This window comes from Triturus cristatus, chromosome 3_1, assembly GCF_964204655.1.
Source record: "Triturus cristatus chromosome 3_1, aTriCri1.1, whole genome shotgun sequence".
Lineage (NCBI taxonomy): Eukaryota > Metazoa > Chordata > Amphibia > Caudata > Salamandridae > Triturus > Triturus cristatus.
In genome coordinates, this window is record NC_140583.1 from 129,209,988 (window position 1) to 129,231,992 (window position 22,005).

Sequence of the window (22,005 nt, forward strand, 5' to 3'; positions counted from 1 at the left end):
TTAACAAACCAGGATTGGGTCAGAGGCGGATCCCTCTCCCTTTCCCAACCAGACCTCACAGTGGTGACCGATGCAACACTCCTGGGATGGGGCAGCCACCTGGGAGAGGCGGAGATCCGGGGAGTCTGGTCTCCAGTGGACTCCGGTCTCCTTATCAACCTGTTGGAGCTCCGGGGATTCGCTTGGCACTGAAGGCATTCCTTCCCGCCCTCTGGGGGAAAGCAGTGCAGGTGTTCACAAACAACACCACCGCCATGCGGTACTGCAACAAACAGGGCGAGGTGGGGTTGTGGACCATTTGTCAAGAGGTTCTTTGCCTTTGGACATGGCTGGAACATCAGGGCATGACCCTGGTGGTTCAACACCTGGAAGGCTCTCTGAACTTCAGAGTGGACAAACTCAGCCGTCAGTGCCTGGTGGATCACAAATGGCGTCTTCACTGAGAGGTGGTGCAAGGTCTTACAGCAGTGGGGAGAGCCTTGGTTAGATGTTTTCCCCAGCGAAGATAACGCAAAATGTCAGCAATTTTGCGTGTTGGAGTTTCCATGGCGGCACTTCGAGTAAAGCTGCGGCCTTCTGTATGCCTTTCCGCCTGTACCACTTCCTCCCCAGTGCTGAAGAAGATCAAGCGTGACCGGGCCCAAGTCATTCTTGTGGCTCAGGATTGGGTACAAAGAGTCTGGTACCCTGACCTCCAGAGCATGGCCATCGATCCTCCGATCCAACTGATCCTTCGGGTGGATCTTATGTCGTAACAGCAGGGGACAGTCCTCCACCCGAACCTGTCCAGCCTCCACCTCCTTGCGTGGAGATTGAGCTGAGACAGTTGACAGCTTTTGACCTTGCTCCCGAAGTCTGAAATGTCATTTGGCAGCCGGCGTCCCTCAACTAAGACGGTATACGCCTCTCGATGGAACAAGTTTGTGGCATGGTGCACAGCAAAGACTGAATCCTCTCTCCGCCCCTCTTTTTGAGGTTTTGTTCCTTCTTTCTTTGGCCCAGAAGGGCTCTGCTCTGGGCACTCTTACAGGCTATCTGGCTTTTCTGCCTTTCTTTGGATACCAGATCAGCCCTCTTTCTTCAAGTCTCCTATTGTAAATAGATCCTTTAAGGGCATTATTCACCTCTTTCCTCCATCTCCTTTCACAATGCCTCAGTGGGACTTGAACCCTGCCTTGACTTACTTTATGTGTGCTGCCTTCAAGCCTCTTCACAACTGTCCTCTTATTACTCTGAAGACTGCCTTTCTTATTGCCATCACCTCTGCTAGCAGAGCGAGTAAGCTCAAGGCTCTTTCTTCTAAGCCCCCTTTCTTCTCTGTGCATCCGGACAAACTGGTGCTTCGAACGAGACCCTGGTTCCTCCCAAAGGCAGTTACACCTTGTCACATTGGACAAACCATTACTTTGCCTACCTTTTTCCCACCCCCGCACCCTTACAAAGAGGAGGAGAGACTCCACCGTCTAGACCCTAAAAATGCGCTGACCTTCTACTTGACCGCACTAAGGATTTCCGGGTAGACAATCAACTTTTCGTTGGCTATGTAGGTGCCAAGAAAGGACGGGCTGTCCAAATGCATACCATCTCAAGATGGGCTGTCCTTTGTATGAAGATTTGTTCTGCTTTAGCTATGAAGGAACCTCCAGTGGGGTTGCGGGCTCAATCCACTAGAGCTACAGCAGCAACTACTGCTTTGTCACGTGGAGTCCCACTTTTTAACATCTGCCATGCGGCCACATGGGCAGCGCACACGTTCACCAACATAACTACCTGGATAGTCAGGCCTTGAGGGATGGCTACTTTGCCCGGTCTGTCCTCCAGGACTTTCTGGTGTGAACTTGGTTCGCAGACCGTCCTCTGGGGATGGTACTGCTGGGATATCTATTCTAAGTTAAGGAACCCATAACTAACGGCCTCTTTCAAACGAACAAGTTACTTACCTTCAATAACGCAGTATCTGTAAGAGATATAGGTTAGTTATAGAATCCTTACTGCCCCACCCATCCTCCCCGCACTGCGAACTAACTTCTAGGGATGGGGACTCTCTTACAGGGCCCTAGTTGTAACGCACCAGTGGTCAGTGTCTTTAATGGCTCTGCGCTTCTGGAGTGGAAAGTCGTGTCAGAACTGACGTCAGCATGAAGGGGCAGGGTCTAAGTAGATACCACAACATCATCCTGGTGATCACAACGCTGACGACGGGCGCAGAGTCGACCGATGCAACCTACTGATGCGCAGGGCTACTGCTAAGAGAAAAATTCTCCGGATACAGTTTGACGCCTAGGGGTAATTATAAGGTAAGGAATCTATAATTAACCTATGTCTCTTACATATACACCGTTGCCAAAGGTAAATAACTTGTTTTTAAAGCAAATATAAGGGTTCAATAAATAAGAAAAAAATACTACAAAGTCGACTATGATTTCTAATTAATCAAAGTTCAATGTTTTACTTTTGAAAAAGAGTAAGTACATTGATTTCCACACCTAATTATATAATGTCAAAGGTACGCAGTGGAACTGAGACCTTTCTATCACCACTTTAACTAGAGACCTGTTTAAAAAGTTCTCAAGTGTTTAAAGAAAAAAAAAAGGTATAGCGTCTATCTGTGGGTTTTTTCACAACAATCACAATGGAAGTTCTTCATACTGTATATGTCACAGAGTTCTCAATGTAAAACCCTTTACTCTATGATTTGTCAGGTTGCCGATGATGTAAACCCCCTACCCAGTCCATTTGGATAGAAACTTAACAACACAGACAAATAACACTACAAATCAATGTACAACCAATGATTCTTTCTTTAAAAGATAATTTATTGCACATGCAATGATACTGTATTCCAAATGACAAATACTTTTAAGATTTTAGGGTGGTTCATTAGATGAGGAAGTCCTCCTAGCCTTCAACTGGAAAGCTGGCCCAAAAGGTGAGTTGGAGATTCCAGAGGGGAGTAGACACTTCCACCACCTACTGGTGAATGGAATACCAGCCACTGCCCAAAGAGATATGTTTGGTAAACACACTGTGGTGCATGACAGGTTGGTTCTCTCAAACCAGTACATCCCAGTTGAGACAAAAAGAGTATGGGCTATCTCGGGGGAGGTCACTGTTAGGCCCATGACTGTATTGCTCCTAAAAATTGCTTGGTACCTTAGTGGTAGTCATTAAAGACCTTAACCATGAGAGGCCGTCTGAGTCAAAGTGAGATACTGGCCCAGTGCCAGCACACATCCAAAGGATTCTGGTGGGGGCTGAACTTGCAGCTAATGCAAGTAAGCCCTAAAAGTAAATGAAGAAAAAATGTAGGAAAGGTGGGCAACGGCTAGCCTCAGTTCCTGGGACCAAGGAGATTCTACACCAGTCGGGGAGAACTCCACAGATGGCCCTGGTGAAGTCTTACCTGACCCACAAAAAGTCCTGACCAGTCAGGCAGATGTATAGCTTGAGATGGTGGCCCCTGAGCTGACAAAAAAGAGGGTGGAAGAAGGGAACTCTCAACAGAAGGTAGTGGCTCCCCCTCTAAAGCAGCAGACAGGAAACTTGCACCCCAAGAAGCCTGTAAGTTAGCTCCTACACCTGTCAGTGAAGAGCTAAATAAAGGTGTGGTCTGGGAATGGACAGCTGTCAGGTACTTCTGCTGGGCGTTAGCCTTTATGGCTGCACTGTTGTTGGAATAGAGGTCTGATCCCATGCCAAATAGTAAGTTAGCTCCCTGACCCTGTTTGTGGTGGAGTTGCTCAGGTTGTGGGTGACCTCTTTGGGTAAGCTTGGCTGCTACCCTGGCTAAGTTAGAATTTGCAGAGGTAGACAATATCTCTGTTCAAGTTTCACATTAGGAGGTATTCAAAGTATATCTTGTGTCGAATCAGACTCACCAACGGGGAAAGTCTATAAAACTGAGTAAGCACCATGTAACTCACCCATTCCCACGGTGTCCCGCTAACTACACAAATTAGGATCACACAAGCTCACCCCATTGCACACTTCAGGTCGCAACGGGCAACCTTTCATGAAACTGAGAGGCGCCACCCTGTGGGTCGCTAAGAAGTAAAGTTTGTAGAGGACATAGGGTAGCCACCATTTCCCAGCAGGGGCTCCCTAAAAGTGTACAGAGCTCAATGTGTAAGACATTTATTGCACAACATTGATCAATAACGGACACACGACTCAAAAAGGAGATCCGCACAAATTTTATAAAAATAAGCTTTGTTTGTTTTGTATTTTAAGACAAAGTTCTTCGCAATTAGGTAAGTACGTTTTGTAACTTAAAAATACTTTTCACTGCGAAAAGTCGACAGTGCAATTTCTGAACAGTTCAATGTTACTTATCTTATAAACGAGAACAATAATGTGGTTTAACAGGTAAATACAATACTTACAATTCCAGTCTTCAGGACCAAAGGTCAGGAAGAGGCAAGGGTCAGGTGAGTACCAAAATTGAACCACCAGCGGCATTGGGGCAGTCCGGTGCAGAGGACAAAATCGGAGTTCGTTCCAATGCCTTTCAAATGAGACTGGGGGTGCTCGAAGCCACACTGCTCACAGGAAAGTAAATCGGCTGCAGGGGCCAAGCTTTGGGGGTTAGGTGTAGCAAGGGGGGCTACAAAGTAGCACCATAACATACACCACCAGCGGCACAGGGGCAACCGGGTGCAAATTCAGCATTGGGGACCCAATACTTTTCAATGGAGACTCTGCTTTCAACAAACGGGTGTCGCTGAGGTTGAAGGAGGAATACCAACGACAGTAGAGATGAAGAGGCACCCAAGATTCAGCTCACTATGGCGCAGGGGTGCCTTTAGATGTCGGAGTCTTCTTACTGGAGCCGGTCACGGTCAGGGGAAGCCAATGGATTCAGGCTGCACGCATCGGCATTGAGCAAAGGATGAATCAGCCAACGCTGGACTTGAGGTCAGGATTGCTGTGGAACTTGTTTCAGGTCGTTCGACCACCTGTATAGAGACTGTAGGCAATGGGGGCAGAGTGGTCAGGACTCGCGGATCTGGGGGGCACCGAGTCGTTTTGGGTTGGATTCTTAAGGGACAGTAGGGGGTCCTCGGGAGTTCTGGTCTTTTTCAAAGTTCAGGCAGTCTTCCTCGGGTTTCTGAAAGTTGATGGCTGCAGGACAAGCGTAGTCTTCTTGCAGGGTCTTGGAAGCTGGATACAGGCCAGATGTGCTGGGGCTAAGTCAGTCGCTGTCTTCACGCTTCGCTGCATGGCGTCTTCTTCGTCCTTCTTCTTAGGTCGCAGGTTATTAATTTCTAGGTCTAGGGCAATCACCTAAATACTAAATTTAGGGATTGTTTTAGGGGAGTAGTAGGTAGGGCCAATGGGCACTTTACCTGGGGTGACTACATCCACTATTATGCCACCCTCCTGTGGGATGGGACATAGACGTAGCCCTGATTGAAGGAGTCTCCTCATCTTCAAACTGGAGGGACTGAAAAGTGTGCTTAACTTTGCCTCTTCCATCTGAGTGGTGGAGCTGGCAAAGGTAGGCACAATTAGGCACACTTCAGGCCAGGCATGCTGCAGTGAGTCTGCATGGCCTAGGTGAGTAGTCCCTGACCCTCTTGAGTCCCCAAGCTCGTAGTACCCAGGTACCTTTTACTAGTGACTTACAGGGGCCTGAAGGGGCAATTGGGTAATAGTTTTTAGGGAAGAAGCACTTGCATAGGATACCTGATTGGCAGGGACCCTGTGCACTACAATCAAAACCACATCAATGTCCAGGCAAAAGTGGAGGCTAATCATGTCCACAGAGGCACTTTCTAACACCCAGCTAACATTGTTGGGCATCTGCAAGCTCTATATGCTAACTGTTGGCTTTAAGTTTAGAATAAACAAGCATTGGCATAGCCAATAGGTCTCGCTTTTGGGACCTTATAAGTATTTAGTTATGCAACTGTTGCATGGCTAAACTTAAGTGATCGCGATAAAACATCAAAGCGGCCGTGAGGCCGCAAAAGTGAAAGTAATCGTGGTCAAGCACAGCGCGCGTGCCCGCGCACATGCACTGTAGCTCTAGGCTAACCTGATAGCACTTTTAGGAGCCCTCTCAAAAAGTCTCGCCAGACCAGCGCATGCGCTGGGTCAGGCAAGACCTAAAAACATCAGTTAGTGGTCTCTGCCTACAGAGACGAACCAAACATTTTAGGTAGACTCAAAGTATACATTGATGTGAGCTTTATATTTACAATGCCAGACCAAAAATGTAAAAAGAACAAATGATGGACAGAATGCTGAACAAATCAAACATTCACCCCGTCACAGATCAGGGTTTAATCCATCGTTTGGTTTGCTAACCACACACCCCAGTTTGGACTCAGCCATATGCAAATCAGACTTGGCCCTGCTCCCCATGAGAACAGTCCATTCCGAACTGCAAGGCCAAGCCAGGTCCTCCCTGAACCGGAAAAAAGCATCCTGGAACCTATTTAGGGGTATCATCCCTCATCAGTCAGGCTAGCCTGAATCCAGTGGCACAGTGTGCACAGGGCCGTCTTTACACGAAGACCAATCCCCATAGACTTACATTGGGCACCCAATTCTGTAATGCACCCTTGCACCTGGTCGCTCTAATGCCCCTGGTGGTCTTTTGCTGGTGCTGCCTTGGTCCTTGTCCACCACTCGCCTTAAGTTCGTAAGTCACTGTCCTGTACAAGTATTTGTTCTTCCTTTTATAGGAAAACATTACAGCTTCTGAAAATTGCACCGTGCAAAGTGTCAACGTTTTAAATGCAAAAGTATTTCAGTTGAAAAACGTACATATTTGTTTGAATTTATTCTGGTGCCTTAATATATTTAAAGATATGTTATTTTTTTATAAATTGGTGTGATCTCCTTATTGAGTCTTGTGCATCATTTATTGACTATTGTGTGTATTTGCAGATGTCTTAGACTATTCTATGATAAGCCCAAGGCTGCTCGACTACACAGTACCCCCTAGATGAGCTCCTTGGGATTGCTAGAGCAAGCCCCTGTCTACTCAAAAGGGAAAACTTAGACACTGCATAGTATATTATCTCTATTCGATATATACTATATAACCCCTTCAGTGCCCCGCCCTTTCCCCCTCCTGTGCCGGGCCTTTCATTAGCGGGCGGGGTCCATGACGAGATAGTCTCGTCATGGGCACAGCGCAACCGTGCTCCATGACGAGACTATCTCGTCATGGGTATAGAAGAGGATAAAGAGCTAGCAACCTACAGCTGTGAAGCACCCAATGCACAGAGGAACTCAAATTGCTTCTTGGGCTTGGGATTAGAGATCACAGTGATAACACAATCATGTTTTAAAACAGTATAGCACAAGTCAGCATACATCTTTTCCAGCAAATACATAGGCAGCCGCAAAAGAAAATAATTCTTCAGCAGGCTTAATAAAAATCAGTCAGTGGGCATTGGCCATAAAGGCGCCTGCTTTTCCAGCACCTCACCCAGGGTTGACAAAGCACGTGTCCTCTCAGTTGCATGTTACTTTATGTCTGATACATTAGAACAGAAGATGTGAGCAAAGCTCACCTTTTCTGTAATCTAATACTAAGTGCCATGCACTTTGCTAATTTTAGTATGTTTACCAGACATATGGAGTACTCGTCTATGCCAGTTAATGACATTTTTGGACCTTTTATTTATCCACAGTACTCAACAACATTACTAGAGAATGATACTAGCGCGGGTTTATCTAAACAACAATAACACATTCTGTCATACTGCTTTACAAGTGCATTTTTAGCACTTTACTTTTTACAGAGCTACTGAATCCTTCCATGCAGATGAAACAAAGAATAGTTACCTAACCACAAGCGCTCTGACAATCTTTCTTACCAGTACAATAGATTAACTCGAACTCTTTTTAATAGCCTCATCTATCCAAAGAACATCTGTGAGAAAGTGGCAATGTGAGAAAGTGGCTCTGTATATACTGTTCCCAAATAGGTACAGGGTGTACAGAGTCCACAGTCCCCAGAGGTTTGGCAGAGTCTAAAGTTAGATATAACCTTACTCTCTAAAGTGGTAGCTTGGTCGAGCATTAAGTCAGTATCAGAGGACAGTGTAAAGCATTTGTTGCACACACTCAGCCTGCAAATGGTCTCACACACTCAATAACTGAACTCTAGGCCAATGGTTTATATATAAAAAATATATGCTTATTTTATTTTAGAACCAACAATAGGTATTAAAATATACTTTCTCAGAATGAGATGCTTTATATAAATAATTTTGCAATATGCAATTGACTTTTGTAGAAAGTTACAAGTGGTTGCAATAGGCAACACAATTTTAAACACAATAATGCATTGAGTTCAAAGGAAGATTCAAGTTATTTGCAACAGATTACTTTTAGGGTTACTTTTGGAATTCCAGGACTGGATCCTAGATTCAGTCCTGGGTCAGTACTTAGAATCAAGTGATAAAAGTCGACTTAATTACTGTGATGATTTTTAGACAATATTTTGCTATTTTAAAAGTTGACAAGACATAGAAAACGGTCAATGATTCCCTATGGAAGAAAATTCACGTTGCAGGTATAGTATGTTCTCGTTACTTTTGTAATCCAGTACTGGGTACCTAGACTCAGTACTGGGACCTTTAGCCAAAACAGGTAAGCAATTACGTTTTCAGAAGTTATACGATTTTTAAAGAATATTTAAAGTTTGCAGAAATTGACACTTAGAAGAAATTTCACAGAAAAACAGTCAATGATTTCCTATGGAAGAAAATTGGGTTACGGGTAAGTACAGTTGTAAGTATTTTTCAGAGTCAGTGCTGGGCACCAAGATCCAGCACTGGGAGCTCACCTAAGAGCGGGTGAGTATTTTCGTTTTCGTTACTCGGCTGATTTTTGGTGAATATTTTAAGATTTGAAAAGTCCCCACTTAGAAGAAATTTCAGGAAAAAGCCAGTCAATGTTACCCTATGAAGAAAAGTGAATTATCGGTTTAAAGGTAAGTACTCGACTGGCAGAGTTAAGGTTCTGGGCATAGACTCGGGGGTGTCCCAGGGTCAGGTAGGTACAGTTGGTTCACCCTCAGCGGCACAAGGGCGGGCGGGTGCAGAGAGAGTTAGGCCCCATGTTATCCTATGAGAGGTAGGGGGGCCTTGGTTGGTGGCTGCTGACTAGCAGGCCACGCGGCTGTGGGAGCAGGGCTCCTGGTCACTTACTCAGGGCAAGTGGGAAAGTAGGTAGGTGGAGAGATTGCACTGCCAGGGCCACTCGGGTGGCTGGGTGCAGGGTGCTTTTGAGCCTTCGGGCGCTCAATTGATTTCAAAGGGAAATCTCCGGTTTAGAAAAAGACTGCAAGCTCGGGAACGAAGATTCTTCAGGTACCACCACCACTTTGAGAGGTAATTTGGGTAGTTGGAGGATAGGTAGGTACCCCGGGATTGGGCACAGGGGCCGCAGGGCACCGGGTGCAGGGGTGCCTTTCGGTGTCGGGTAATCTTACCCTCTGTTGATCGCGGTTGGGGGGGCACCTGGTTCTGAGGTCGCAGGCTTCTTCAGGAGTGTCGACGGAGGTCCTTGGGTGCCGGACTCGGGGTCACAGTCGCCGTGGGGTCGACCTCGTTGTCTTTGTTCACTCCGGCACAGGCCAGGCTTGGCTGGTGCAGTGTGCTGGGTTCATGGTTCCGGGCTGCTGCCAGGGATTAGAAGTAGATTTTGAGTAGAGCCTCTACTCATGGGAGTCCCAGGGGGCTTAGAGTCAAAAGGTAGCCAGGTCCTCCGGGGTTTGTGAGGTTGCTGGCCACAAGAGATGCCAGGTTGGAGCAGGAGCAGGTTCGAGGGTCAACAGGCCGGTAGGGCTGGGGCCAAAGCAGTTGATCTTCCTCTTCTTAGCAGCTGCAGGGCAGGTCTTCTTTCTTCTAGCTCTTCTTCGGATTTTGGAATCTGGAAAAGGAAGGTTCAGGGTGCCCCTAAATACTGGATTTAGGGGCGTTACAGGTAGGTGAAGGGCAGGGACCAATGGGTCCCGTTCCTGGGGTGGGTACTCCCCCTATCCTGCCTCACTCCTGTGGGAGGGGGGCAGTAGCCTAATCCTGATTGGGCAGGGCTCCCCATCTTCAAGATGGCGAGAGCCCGGGGATGTGCTTCACCTCGCCTCCCCCACCTGAGGGGTGGGGTTGGCAGACTGGCACATCCCCTGTCCTTATTTGGGGTTTCCGGCCAAGCTTCCCGCCAGAGTGGGGGGGTTGCAGTGGCCTGTGGAAGCTCACAGAGGCGGCATGCCTTTGAAGCTTCCCCCTGCCCATCATGGGGGAGGAGATTTAGCACCTCGCCCAGGATGTGCATTGTAGCAGAGCCAGGAAAGCAGGGGCTCTCCTACCCAGTGGTCCAGCAACATGTCTGCTGTGTGGCAGCCTAGGCAGCCTCAGAACAGACATGGATTGTAGGTTAGGTTTCAGGGGGCCTCTCTAAGATGCCCTCTGTGGTGCTTGGTACATTAAATTCCACATTGGCATCAGCGTGGATTTAATGTGCTGAGCAGTTTGATACCAAACTTCTCAGTCTTCAGTGCTGCCATTATGGTGCAGTGGAGTTCGTGTTTGACAAGCTCCCAGCACCATGTACTCTTAAATGGCAGCACTACACTTACAGGGCCCAGGAATGGACCTGGGTACTGTAGGGGCACAGGGCTCCTGCCTCTGTGCCCACACCACTGGCATAGGACACCCAGCTAGAGGGGAGGCTGATGTATACCAGGGCAGTGTAGGTTGGGGGCATGGCACACAGGGATGTGTGCCATGTCGTCTCTCTGTTTTGTCTTGTACCCAGACACTCAGCCTGCCAGAGCAGTGTGTGTGTGTTAGGGTACAGGGCCTCTAAGGGTGGCACAATGAGTGCTGCAGCCCTTAGAGGCCTTCCCTGGTCACAAGGCCCTGGGTACCTAGGGTACCACTTACCAGGGGCTGACATGTGGCCAGGGTTTGCCAATTTGGTTTTGAGGTTTTAGTTTAGGGAAGGAACATAGGCCCTGGGCACCTGATTGGCAGGAGTCCAGGGCACACTCAGTCAAAGTACATTCAGCAATTCAGCAAAAAGTGGGGGCATACCATACAAGAAAGATGGCACTTTCTCACACCATCCTACTACACTTAAATAAGTAAAGTGATGCCTCTTACTGTGCATGAGAACCCAATGTTTCCAAGGGACAGGTCCTCTGCTTTAAGGGTAAAGGTCACAATGGGCTAATCTCACAAAGGGAAAAGTTGTAAGGAAAATGTTATTGACCCGCAAAAACAATTTTGAAGCATGTCAGTGAAGTAAATTCACAATGTTATGTATTATCTGCTTTTTGGCTTTGACTAGGAAACTGCAGGTGTTCTTTTTCAAACTCTGTTCAGGTGCCAGCTGCATTGCTGCTTAGAATGACTAAAACCATAAATACACAATGCAAACATCACAGACTCTAGTTTGAGATAGTCACATTTACGATTTCGTGTAACTGTAATTGGAAATAGTGACTTTTTGCAATTGAGACGGGTATTTGTTTGGATTACTAAAAATGTATGTTTAGTAAAAATGAAAAGGGATATTGATGGGGCCAAAGAATGTGGCAGTTGAAAGTGCTATCACCACTGCAAAATCCACTAGACAAATACACAGCAGGCTTAACATCTGAGTGTAACACATTTTCCTCTAAACTGATTTATGATACCCACAGAAAATTAAAACCTTAAAAAAATGAAAATAAATATTTCTGGTATGTTACCTGCAGTGTTTCTATTCGTACTTGGAGCTGCAGTCTATCCTCCAGATCTTGGCAGCGTTCCTCTAGAGTCATAATTTGCTCTTGGAGTTGGTTTCTCTCTAGTTCCAGTTCTTCCACAACTGTTTGCAATCCTTCTCAATTAGAAACGGAAATGTTTTCATTAGACACACCACCAAAACAAATCTAATTTTACTGAATGCTTCAGCTCACAAAACTCATATGATGCAGCCTGACAGCTCTGTGTTCTGATACTATTAAGTGCTCTGCTGATTTCGTCTATGTCTTCTTAACAGCCACTAATATTTAAGAATCATTTAACAAGAGGAGCTGTATGACTTGATAATAGACAAAAAGCAGTTCAGAGCTGATAAACTCATGAACCCAACAGAACAGTATTTCAACATGATCAATAAACAGCTGCTCATAGATGATTAGCACAATTGGGTTTTTTCTTCTTCAAATTAAGAATATTGGAAAATGTCATTCAGACCCAAAGGATAATCAAAAGAAAAGATAATTTTCTGTACATACAATTGTAAGATGATTGAGGATTTGTTTTGTTTCTGGGATTCATCCAGCAATACAATGAAAGGCAAGTTAGCTCGGAAATGTTAAGTAGGACAAAGATGTAAAGGGAGAGGAGTACATGCCGGTGAGTATTTTGAACAAACTGCAGCAGTTTAAAGTCTTGCCCCAATATGCCACAAAATTCCTGGGAGTTGAGAATCAGTGGGAGCCAGGAAATGCAATTCTTGCTCATTAGTTTAGGATTTATCAAGCTACATATGTAAAATCAGCCTTCCTCTGCTTAAGTGGAAAAAACTGTCAATTCTCATGCCAGTTGTGTCATTTTAACAGGGCACATAAACAAAATAATTTCCTGTTTGGTAGGCCTTTGTGTTTTCATGATACTGCATAGAATGCTATCCCTATTATCAGACATACATGCCAGAGTGGTTGCATCTAAAATTGAACAGCCTAAGTTGGCTGGAGTCCAGAATCATTATTTTCCCTTACTCTTTGGGATTCTGGCACTCTCTATCTAAACGTTTCCAAATCTGTTGAGTGTTTTCACACAAAATGCTTTCATACATTGTCAACTGTACCAGCGTCCTATTCTTTAAGGTATTACTTTCTAAAAACTTGCAATATAATCACAAATACATGTTTTGGAGATTCACTTGGCTTGATTAGATAATTATGGTCTTCTCTTACCACGTGGGCATACGGAGGAATTATAAAGTCTAGGTCAATGCAAAAAAGATGATGGGGTCAGAGAATCATATTACACATTCCTTTCCACAATCAAGAAATGAAAATATGAAATGGCCTCTTTGTGACAAAAGTAACAAGAATTAAACCGCTCCAATGTTATAAAGCCAGAGTACCAATACTATGGTGAAAAAGGTGACTAGTTCGGAAAATTATTTTTTGTTAAGCATGCTTGAATACCAGCAGGATAAAATTGCTAAGTCAGCGTCTCAGAAGAGAACTTTTAGATCTTCTATCCACATATAGAGAGGGCATTACAATATTAAAAGATTTACTTAGAAAAGGAACAGCGACTAGAAAATATAACTTTTGTTTAATTGCTTTAAAGTACTCAGCATTAATTGCATTATTAGTCCTCATATGCACAACCAGCATCTTTCAATCACACTAAACATATAAAAAGTTAGTATGAAAACAAACAAACTTAAAATTGCGACATAAGTGGGAAACTATTGCTGGATCAAAGTGCAAAGTCAGTCATTACTTTACCATTTTTTAAAGAGAGTTATCTTACCATACTGGAGAACATGACACACGTATTGGGAAAATCCAAGTTGACAAGTTGGAAAATGTTTGAACCAAAACTAGGCAGTTCATCCAGCACGCACATGCTTTAAAAGTAAACAAAAAATTATGGCCAAAACAAATTTCAACATAAATTAAAATACACCACAAAAATGGTTTGTTAGTTGAAGAAAATAAATTTGGACACGGAAAAAATTTGACAATATAGAAACCGTGCATGCTTTCAGAAACTGTCTAGTGGAGTTCACACCTGCATTAGGAGAACTGTACTCTGGCCACCAACCTCCCATGTTCTCCCCTTCAGCTGAATCAATACTGTCCAAAGTGCTGTTTGGGTCTTCGTACCGCTGACCATCATGGCCATAGTTGCCCTGTCAATGAAATATGGAGAACGTAAACAAAAATAGATGAAAACTGAACAAACAGGCAGTGCACCTCAATAAATCAGGTATTATAGGTTTTTGATTTCTACTTCTGAACAGATATGGTCTTAACATAAACCATGCAAAAACAGGAGTCCTTTGGTCTAGAGCTCTTGACATTCAGCAATTTGAAAATGTGGATTCACATCTCATCACAGATTGTGCTGTAGTGAAATGCAGCAGCTCGGCTGGTCTCTGAAAGAGTAACATGGATATGGTCCCGTTTAAAACCATGACTTGGACTCATGGCTGTCTCAGGTAAAGATCCATCTACTACCATATATGTTACTATCACAGTGAACGCCCTGCTTCGATATACCCTTTTACCCCAACCCAACTCTTCTGCATCTTTTAATGGAAGAGCAATGGTCTTGTCATCAGTCTTCATCAGGCTAGCTAACATTCTTTATATGTTTTTTGGTAGTGCCATGGCAGCTACTTTAGTAGAAGCACTAAGGCAGTGCACAGTTATAGTATTAATAATTTGGAAGAATCACAGCTTTCAGCAGTCCTTAGATGAATAAAAAATAACAAACCACATGAATACACCCATATCAGTTGTCTGGATGATTTCCGCAACCATTTGTTTTCATCATGTCCTTCACATCGTGTCTTTCTCATCATGTCCTTCACCTACAAGACATCTAGCAGTCTTCAGATGGCTCATCCTAGTGAGTTTAGGACTGTATATTACTGACAAACATTCTACTAATATTGTGTGGTATTTTTACCATCATTTACTTTAGCATTATGGAGAGATTTTACAGGTTGCCTACCAGCCACTTTGCAGTCCTATGACTGTAAATAAAAGAGCTTGTTTTCAATTTGTCTGAGATCGAATGTACTCATGTTAGAGCAGTTGTGTTTTATTATTCAGCATGAACTAACCATCTTGCCGCTGCAAGGACATCCAGATACGGTTATCTAGATACGGTCATCCACAGAACTATGAAGAATAAAGGAAGTAATGCCGTTCAGACGGTGGCCTTAAAAACATGCCTCAATGTTTGGCAAATTTAAGACTGATGATATTACTCCCAACATTAATTTTCTTCTGTATGTGTGATACCATTTCAGAGAAGCACTCCCCTTGGTTTGTAAGTACCCCCTAAGCAAACTTAAGACGGTACGAATGGAAGCTCTGGTGGGGAGAATGTACCGAGGAAGGCTAGGCAGGAGATGCGAGCTGGCTGTTAGGGGCATATGTGGGAGGCACAAGGGTTGCTGTGGAGGATAGTGGGAGGAGCAAAGAAATTGCCACAGAACCATGCACTTTCGTGATCTCATTTTCAACAAAGTGACACCTATAATGATAAAAATATTATTTATTTATTAAACTAGTAATTGAGTGGAATTTCCTTTGATGTTCATTTGAAATAAGTTATTGACAGAGACATACAAATCAGTAAAAAATTATACAAATTATGATCTACAGCAAACAGAGTGCATCAAAGACAAGCAGAAGTGTATAAGTAAGGTTGCATGCACACACCCACCTGAGGTTTCTTGTCGGACTGGTTGCCCTTCCTCCGTGACTGCGGCAGCCGGCCCATTCCTTGAACTGAGGTCAGTTCCTCCTCCAGATCCTGCTGCCCTGAGACTATGGCTGGATCAGAGCAGCCAGGAAAGAACCAGTCATCCTCAATCAGTTTTGTGCCACAGGAAAGCAATTCCATTGATACAACAAACACAAACCAGATTAAGAGACAGACATAACTCCTATGAACCCTAGGCCAGAACTCACAACAATGTTTTGGGTTGTTTCTAACTTTACCAAGCTAATTCACAGCATGCATAATGTGTTTGTTTGCAACTGTTAAACTCATTCATTTTTTACTTAATCAGTTGCAAGTTAAAGAAGACTGGAGGTCAAATTGGCCGTTCATTATTCTGCAGGTTTAGACAAGACAGCATATTGCATGACAAAATGCATCTCAGAGAAAGTAGAAAATATAGAGCTTGACTTAGTTAAATCATCAGCTCATAGCGTCACTTTTACATCAGAGCTAATCAAAATTCATGTTATACTAATAAAACAGCCTCAGCAGGCACTTTAATTTTAGTTGCGCCCACAATGCTGGATAATTTGATAAAGTCACAAATTGGGGATGTGCTAGAAACTGGCATCAGAGCACTTCATCAGCCCATAACGATTCATTAATTTGTGAGTCAATTCTATGGATCAATAAGGAACACACACATTGGAAACAAACGTTTAGAATCTGCACGTGAAAAAATGATTTTACTAAAATTTAATTTTGCTGTTCAAAGTAGTACATTCCCATCTGTTTTGTAATCTGACAAAACACATTCAGATCATTGATTAGGAAGTCTGCTTCATGCAAGCCAAGCAAAAAAAGACAGGAAGCATTCAGGGAAGGGGAAGAAATGCAGCTCCAAACTTTATTCCTTAAAGAAGCTTGTCAGTCATCCTTCGGAAAATTTATGTTACTGTCAGATCAAGATCAACAACCAATCAGACCAAGTCTTGTTAGAACACACAACAAATATTTATGATACCTCTTAGTTTTTTTACAGATGACATAAGGTTTAGTTACATCTTAGAGACTAAATAGTGAATCACATATTAGCATAAGAGAACAGAAAAAGGACTCAACACCAGATGTAAAAGAAGCCAATTTACAGAAATAATCAACTATCAAGCAAACAGTAGGGTTAAATGCATTATTGTTATGGCAGAGAGTATGAAAACTAAACAATAGCTCCAGTATTATACTGCTGATGGTTTCCATCCAAGATAAAGGCTCTCAGAAGAAAATAATCAGCAGTATGCCCTGTGCTGCTGTCATGGCTAAAGAAAACCTGCATGCACAAAACTGATGGGAAACCATGTTCTTAGCGGCTGCCCAAATCACAGTGTAGGCTAGGATTATGGAGGGGGAAGGGACAGTGAACACTCATCGGGTGTATGGCAGGGGAAAAAGAAAAGAAACACAAAAGGTCATGCTTTACCTAGAGAAGTAAATAAAAGCAAAATGTAACTCTATTATACCTTTATTTTAATTTACTGCAACGCTGTGTTGCTAAATGCACTGCAGTCTTTAAATCATTGGCAACCGATTTTAAGGCACTGAGGAGGTACAGCATACGCCCACAACCATTTACGTTATGCAATGTTTAGTCTTAAAACACAATTTATCGCAAAAAGGAGTAATTGTCTACAGTCCTTCAATACAACAATAGAGCATTTCTGTAAAGTTGGTCGTCACATACATCGTCCCACTCTACAGGCTCTGACAAATATAAGTACGCTGGCCATTACTGTAACAAGCAATGACAAAGCCAATAAGTCTGGTTTTGATGGCCTAACATATGTAAACATAAGCAGGCACAAGTGTGCACTGCAGCATGCCTTACTAATAAGGAGCAGGGAGATGTAAAATAGTCCTCACGTATTAAAATGTATGCACTCCACGCGGATGAAATTGAGAGCCTTTGGCTTGCCTTTGATTAAAATGTTAACTGGCAGACCACTACCATGACTCTGAGGGTAAAAAGCAGGGAGGCCCTTTAAAGAACATCACCTGGTGGGTGGAACGAAATGGAAGAGCAGTGAGATGTGGCCAATGCTCTCCACCTGGAACTCTACAAATTATCGCATGTCCTTGGTGCCTTCCCCACTCTAGGGGCTTGAAAGCACTCAAATGCCCACATCTCATGATGGATGATCCATGGCTGTAGATGAAGGAGGATTAAGAGATAGTGGGCAACCACTTTGATTGTGACAAGTGTGCACTGTGCAGAGTTCTCAGAATGACACCCATGCGTTGAAAAGTGAAGAAGCAAAATTTTGTCCCAGAGCAGCAGTCTACCAGCCCTTGGGAATGAGATACAGCATGGTCCCCTGGTGCTGTAAGTGGTAGTTGGGTTCAGATAAGAAGCACGTAGCACAAGATGTGGAGGCACTAGGCAGCCCCTCTCAATATCTTTTCCAGCCCACTCATTCTTTGTTAGACAGATCCCAGCCTAGGTATTGTTTTAAGAAATCATTTAGATTTCAACCAGCACCAGCCTTTTTTTAGCAGACGCATTATATAAATTCCAGAGACATGGAGAATCATGTAAACTGCCAGTCTTTCGGCAGGAGAATGTAGGCGTACCGAAAGAGTCTTTCGGCAGGAGGAGAGAGAGAGAGAGTGCCAGTCTTCTGGCAGGAGAATGTAGGCGTACCGAAAGAGTCTTTCGGCAGGAGGAGAGAGAGAGAGAGTGCCAGTCTTTCGGCAGGAGGAGAGAGAGAGAGAGTGCCAGTCTTTCGGCAGGAGGAGAGAGAGAGAGAGAGAGAGAGAGAGAGAGAGAGAGAGAGAGAGAGAGAGAGAGAGAGAGAGAGAGAGAGAGAGAGAGAGAGAGAGAGAGAGAGAGAGAGAGAGAGAGAGAGAGAGAGAGAGAGAGAGAGAGAGAGAGAGAGAGAGAGAGAGAGAGAGAGAGAGAGAGAGAGAGAGAGAGAGAGAGAGAGAGAGAGAGAGTGTGTCTTTCGGCAGGAGCAGAGAGAGAGAGAAAGAGAGAGACAGTCTTTTGGCAGGAGCACGGAGAGAGAGAGGGAGGGAGAGAGAGAGGGAAGGAGGGAGGGAGGGAGGGAGAGAGAGTGCCAAGTGCCAGTCTTTTGGCAGAGAGAGAGAGAGAGAAAGCCAGTGAGAGAGAGAAAGCCAGTGAGAGAGAGAAAGTGAGAGTGAGAGAGTGAGGGGGAGATAGATAGGAAAAGCCTCAAAACACGTCCTCTCTGCCTAGTATATGTCACATCAAAGGTGCATGGGTTTCGCTGTTATCCAGAAATATGAATTATCTGTAGATGTTATGACAAGACACCTCACACGCATATCATTGTGGCATGCTTTATCTTTACTGTCATCTCCATCTAAGGAGGTGGATTCCACTCTGGTGGACTCAACAATTACTGGGGGTTCAAGAAAAGTCTTTTACTTTTCAAGTTCTCTGAACATAATTAAAAAGCAAAATGTAACATGTTTTTTAAAACAATGTTTCGTACATCCTCAATGCCTTCCTCACGGCTCATGCTGTCCCAATCTTATTTGCAAAGGGATTTCCATGCAATGCAGTGATTCTATCACCTATGGCATATTCTATGGAGAAAATAACTGACGAATTAACACATCAACAAAAGTAATGAAAATATCTTGGTACCATTCATTAACGTCCTTTCGGGGAAAATATGTGAGCTTTCTTGGCTAAAATAGCTTAGTGTGCTATAACTTACCCAGCAGAACCAAGGGGGCAGCTCAGCAAGTAGACACTAATGATAGGACATGTTCAGGTCCTGGGCAGACATACATCACAGAAGGACACATCCTCCGCACTCACTCATGAAAGAAAATCTTGGCAGTTAATGCACATCCCAGGAAAATAAGTCCTCAGGGAAGGCATTATGGAGGTCAAGGGGTGGGGGGGATTTAATAAAGTTATACAATTAAAACTGTTTCCCTGTCAACTGATGGTTCTTATTTATATCTGCTGTAAGTATGAATAAGCAATCACACAACAAGGGGAGTATGTGACACCATGTCAAAGAAATAAATCATTATTCTTAAGCAAAAACAATTTCCACAAACTGACAGACTTAAAAAAAAGCCTACAGTATTTTCCTTCCTGGATAGCTTTGCCAATTGTTGCTCTAGGTGACATTTGCATGACCCCGAGGATGAAGCATGGAGACAAAGTAGTAAGATTTTACTGTAAATCAGAAGCACAAAGAGTATCTACAACTAAAAGAAGTAACCACTCATAATGCTTAAAGATATGGCAGTTAAGAACCGTTAACTGTGGGTTCAGTCTATATTCCTCACATTATTCAGGCCTGTACAAAATAACTACACCCGGACACAAATAACCTAGCGGCAAAGAACCGCAGCCGAATAAAAAAGTCCAGTTGCAAAAGTCCCTACCCTAAATTAATATATGCCAACCTATCCAGCCCCAGCCAAACAGTGGGTCACATCTCTGTATTGATTGGGTACTAGGACAAATAAAATCCTAAAACTGCAAAAATGTAAAAGTAGTAAAGAGACAAAAGCAAAACTGCTGCACTGTATAAACATTTTTCCAACAAGTAAAATATAAACAACTAATGTGAAATATTTTTCCAACAAATTTGCATTAGCGGTGATTTTTGTAAAATGCACTCCAATAGTCTTTGAGTGCTGTCCTAAAAAATGAAGAGCGGTGTACGTAGTACGGTGCCCTCTTGATATATAATATTCATAGTTTAAAGTTGAAGGTAGTACAAGAGAGACTTTCAGGATTTTAATATCAAGGTTCCAAACATGTATTTTAGGAATACATCTCTTTCTTGAGGTATCACAGTTTGTGGGTAAGTGTCTTCTAGTTTCTTTCAAAATATCATTTTTAGACTGGAATTTTGAAATATAAAACAGCTATGGAGTGTTTGTTTTTGTATCCAATGTAATCATACATTAAATGTTTGTGGTACAGTTTCCATTTTCCCATAGCAATTAGTTGAGATAAAAACATTTTAACCTCCAGCGTTATATAATTGACTATACTAATTACAACTTATAATTTAAAGCTAACGTGAAAGCATGGATTTCCAAATATTACAAATTTAAAATTCAAATTAGCAATCGCATTTTTCATCTGTATTTTGAGCTGGCTTTAAATTAGTTGCACTTAGGTTTGAAGATAAATCTGGACCATGTAGGACAGTATATATTTTTCGACACTATAACTAGATGGCTTATTCAAAAATATGCCAATATCTGCTCATGGAGAAACACAGCAATGAAACTGTATGTTCCTACATACTTGAGTCACTGTTTAAGGCACACACAGGAAGAACAATCAATGGAGAAATATTTGAATCACTGTTCTGTAAGGCAAACTCGAAAAAGCTCTCTCTCTAGTGTGTGGGACGAAGATTTTCCACATGGCTCAACTTCTTCAAGGCAGTCATGCTCAAAACCACTTTTAACAGCGCTTAAGGATTTATTTTTTCTGCATACTGTTTTTATTTTGAGGGGATTACCCATTTACACACATTCTTTACAAACCCTTAACTATTTTTTGTCCTGTTCTAATGTAATGACACAAACAAAATAAATGCACAAACAATTTCACTTTGACTTAGAGTATGAAAAAACCTTCTCCATTATCTTTCAAATGGTGCTTCTGTCTGTTGGTCCAAGTGGACCAGTGAATGCAAAATGAGTGATAAACATATCTAGTGTTCTAGAGTAGACTGTTGACATAGATAAGTAATTTCCTGCTGCAACACACTACTTGGAAAGGTGGCGACAGGTCACTATCTACAAATGCCTTTTAAAGAGGCACTTAGGAGTCAAAAAGGCTACAACAAAATTGCGAGGGTGACAGAGAAACCATGAGACTGCACCAGTCGTCAAAGGAATGGAAGACTCACAAGGCTTTCTTATGCAAATTGAAAGGTACGCTAAGGTGTGACTCTCCGTGCAATGCCCACTTAAGGTCTTCCCTCTAATGTTTTGAAGAAACTGTAGGGTGTTCACCCTAGGTATATGCCTGCTACCTCTGTCCAAGTTCATGACATTGTAAGCAGCATAGCTATTTTTTTAAGGTATGGGCATTTTCAAACTAAGAGTAAGTTCTCACACAGGGATAGATTTATCTCATTTGTTTAACGCATCAATGCTCATTCCAAATGCATTTTCCCGCTAAGACTGATTCGGAAGTTAGTTCCTTTTTTAATAAAGGAGGCTTTAATAATGCTATTGAAACAACTTCACAGGTTACGATTAAAGCAAAGAATACATTTTAAATGTTGTTGCTTAACTTTTAGAGTGCTTCATGGTATGGCATCTCCATTTGACACAAAGCAGATTATGCAAAACGCTCCTTCTTGTTTATTACGCTTTGCCTCTGCTAACTTCATAATGGTACGCAGGTAGGCCAAAATTGGGGACCAGTCTACATCAGCATCGCACTGTACCCAATTTCAATTCTTTCAGAAAGGACTCAAAATATGTCAGTTTAAGTAGGCATTTGCATACTGACCCTCTACAGTCACTAAGGCATTATTCTCCTCTATCTTGCATACAATGTTTT

General features: G+C 43.2%; 1 protein-coding gene across 2 annotated transcripts in view; it reads right to left on the bottom strand.

Annotated features, from left to right (window-relative positions):
- The window catches only part of LOC146859819 (uncharacterized), a 518,852-nt gene that overhangs the window by 276,948 nt on the left and 219,899 nt on the right, over positions 1-22,005 (bottom strand). For both annotated transcript variants that reach the window (XM_085643565.1, XM_085643566.1), the window contains 3 exons: positions 15,432-15,541; positions 13,764-13,884; positions 11,717-11,847 (listed from right to left, as the gene is read on the bottom strand). In XM_085643565.1, the coding sequence (XP_085499691.1) occupies positions 11,717-11,847; positions 13,764-13,884; positions 15,432-15,541 (362 nt within the window). The remainder of the gene's footprint in view (positions 1-11,716; positions 11,848-13,763; positions 13,885-15,431; positions 15,542-22,005) is intronic.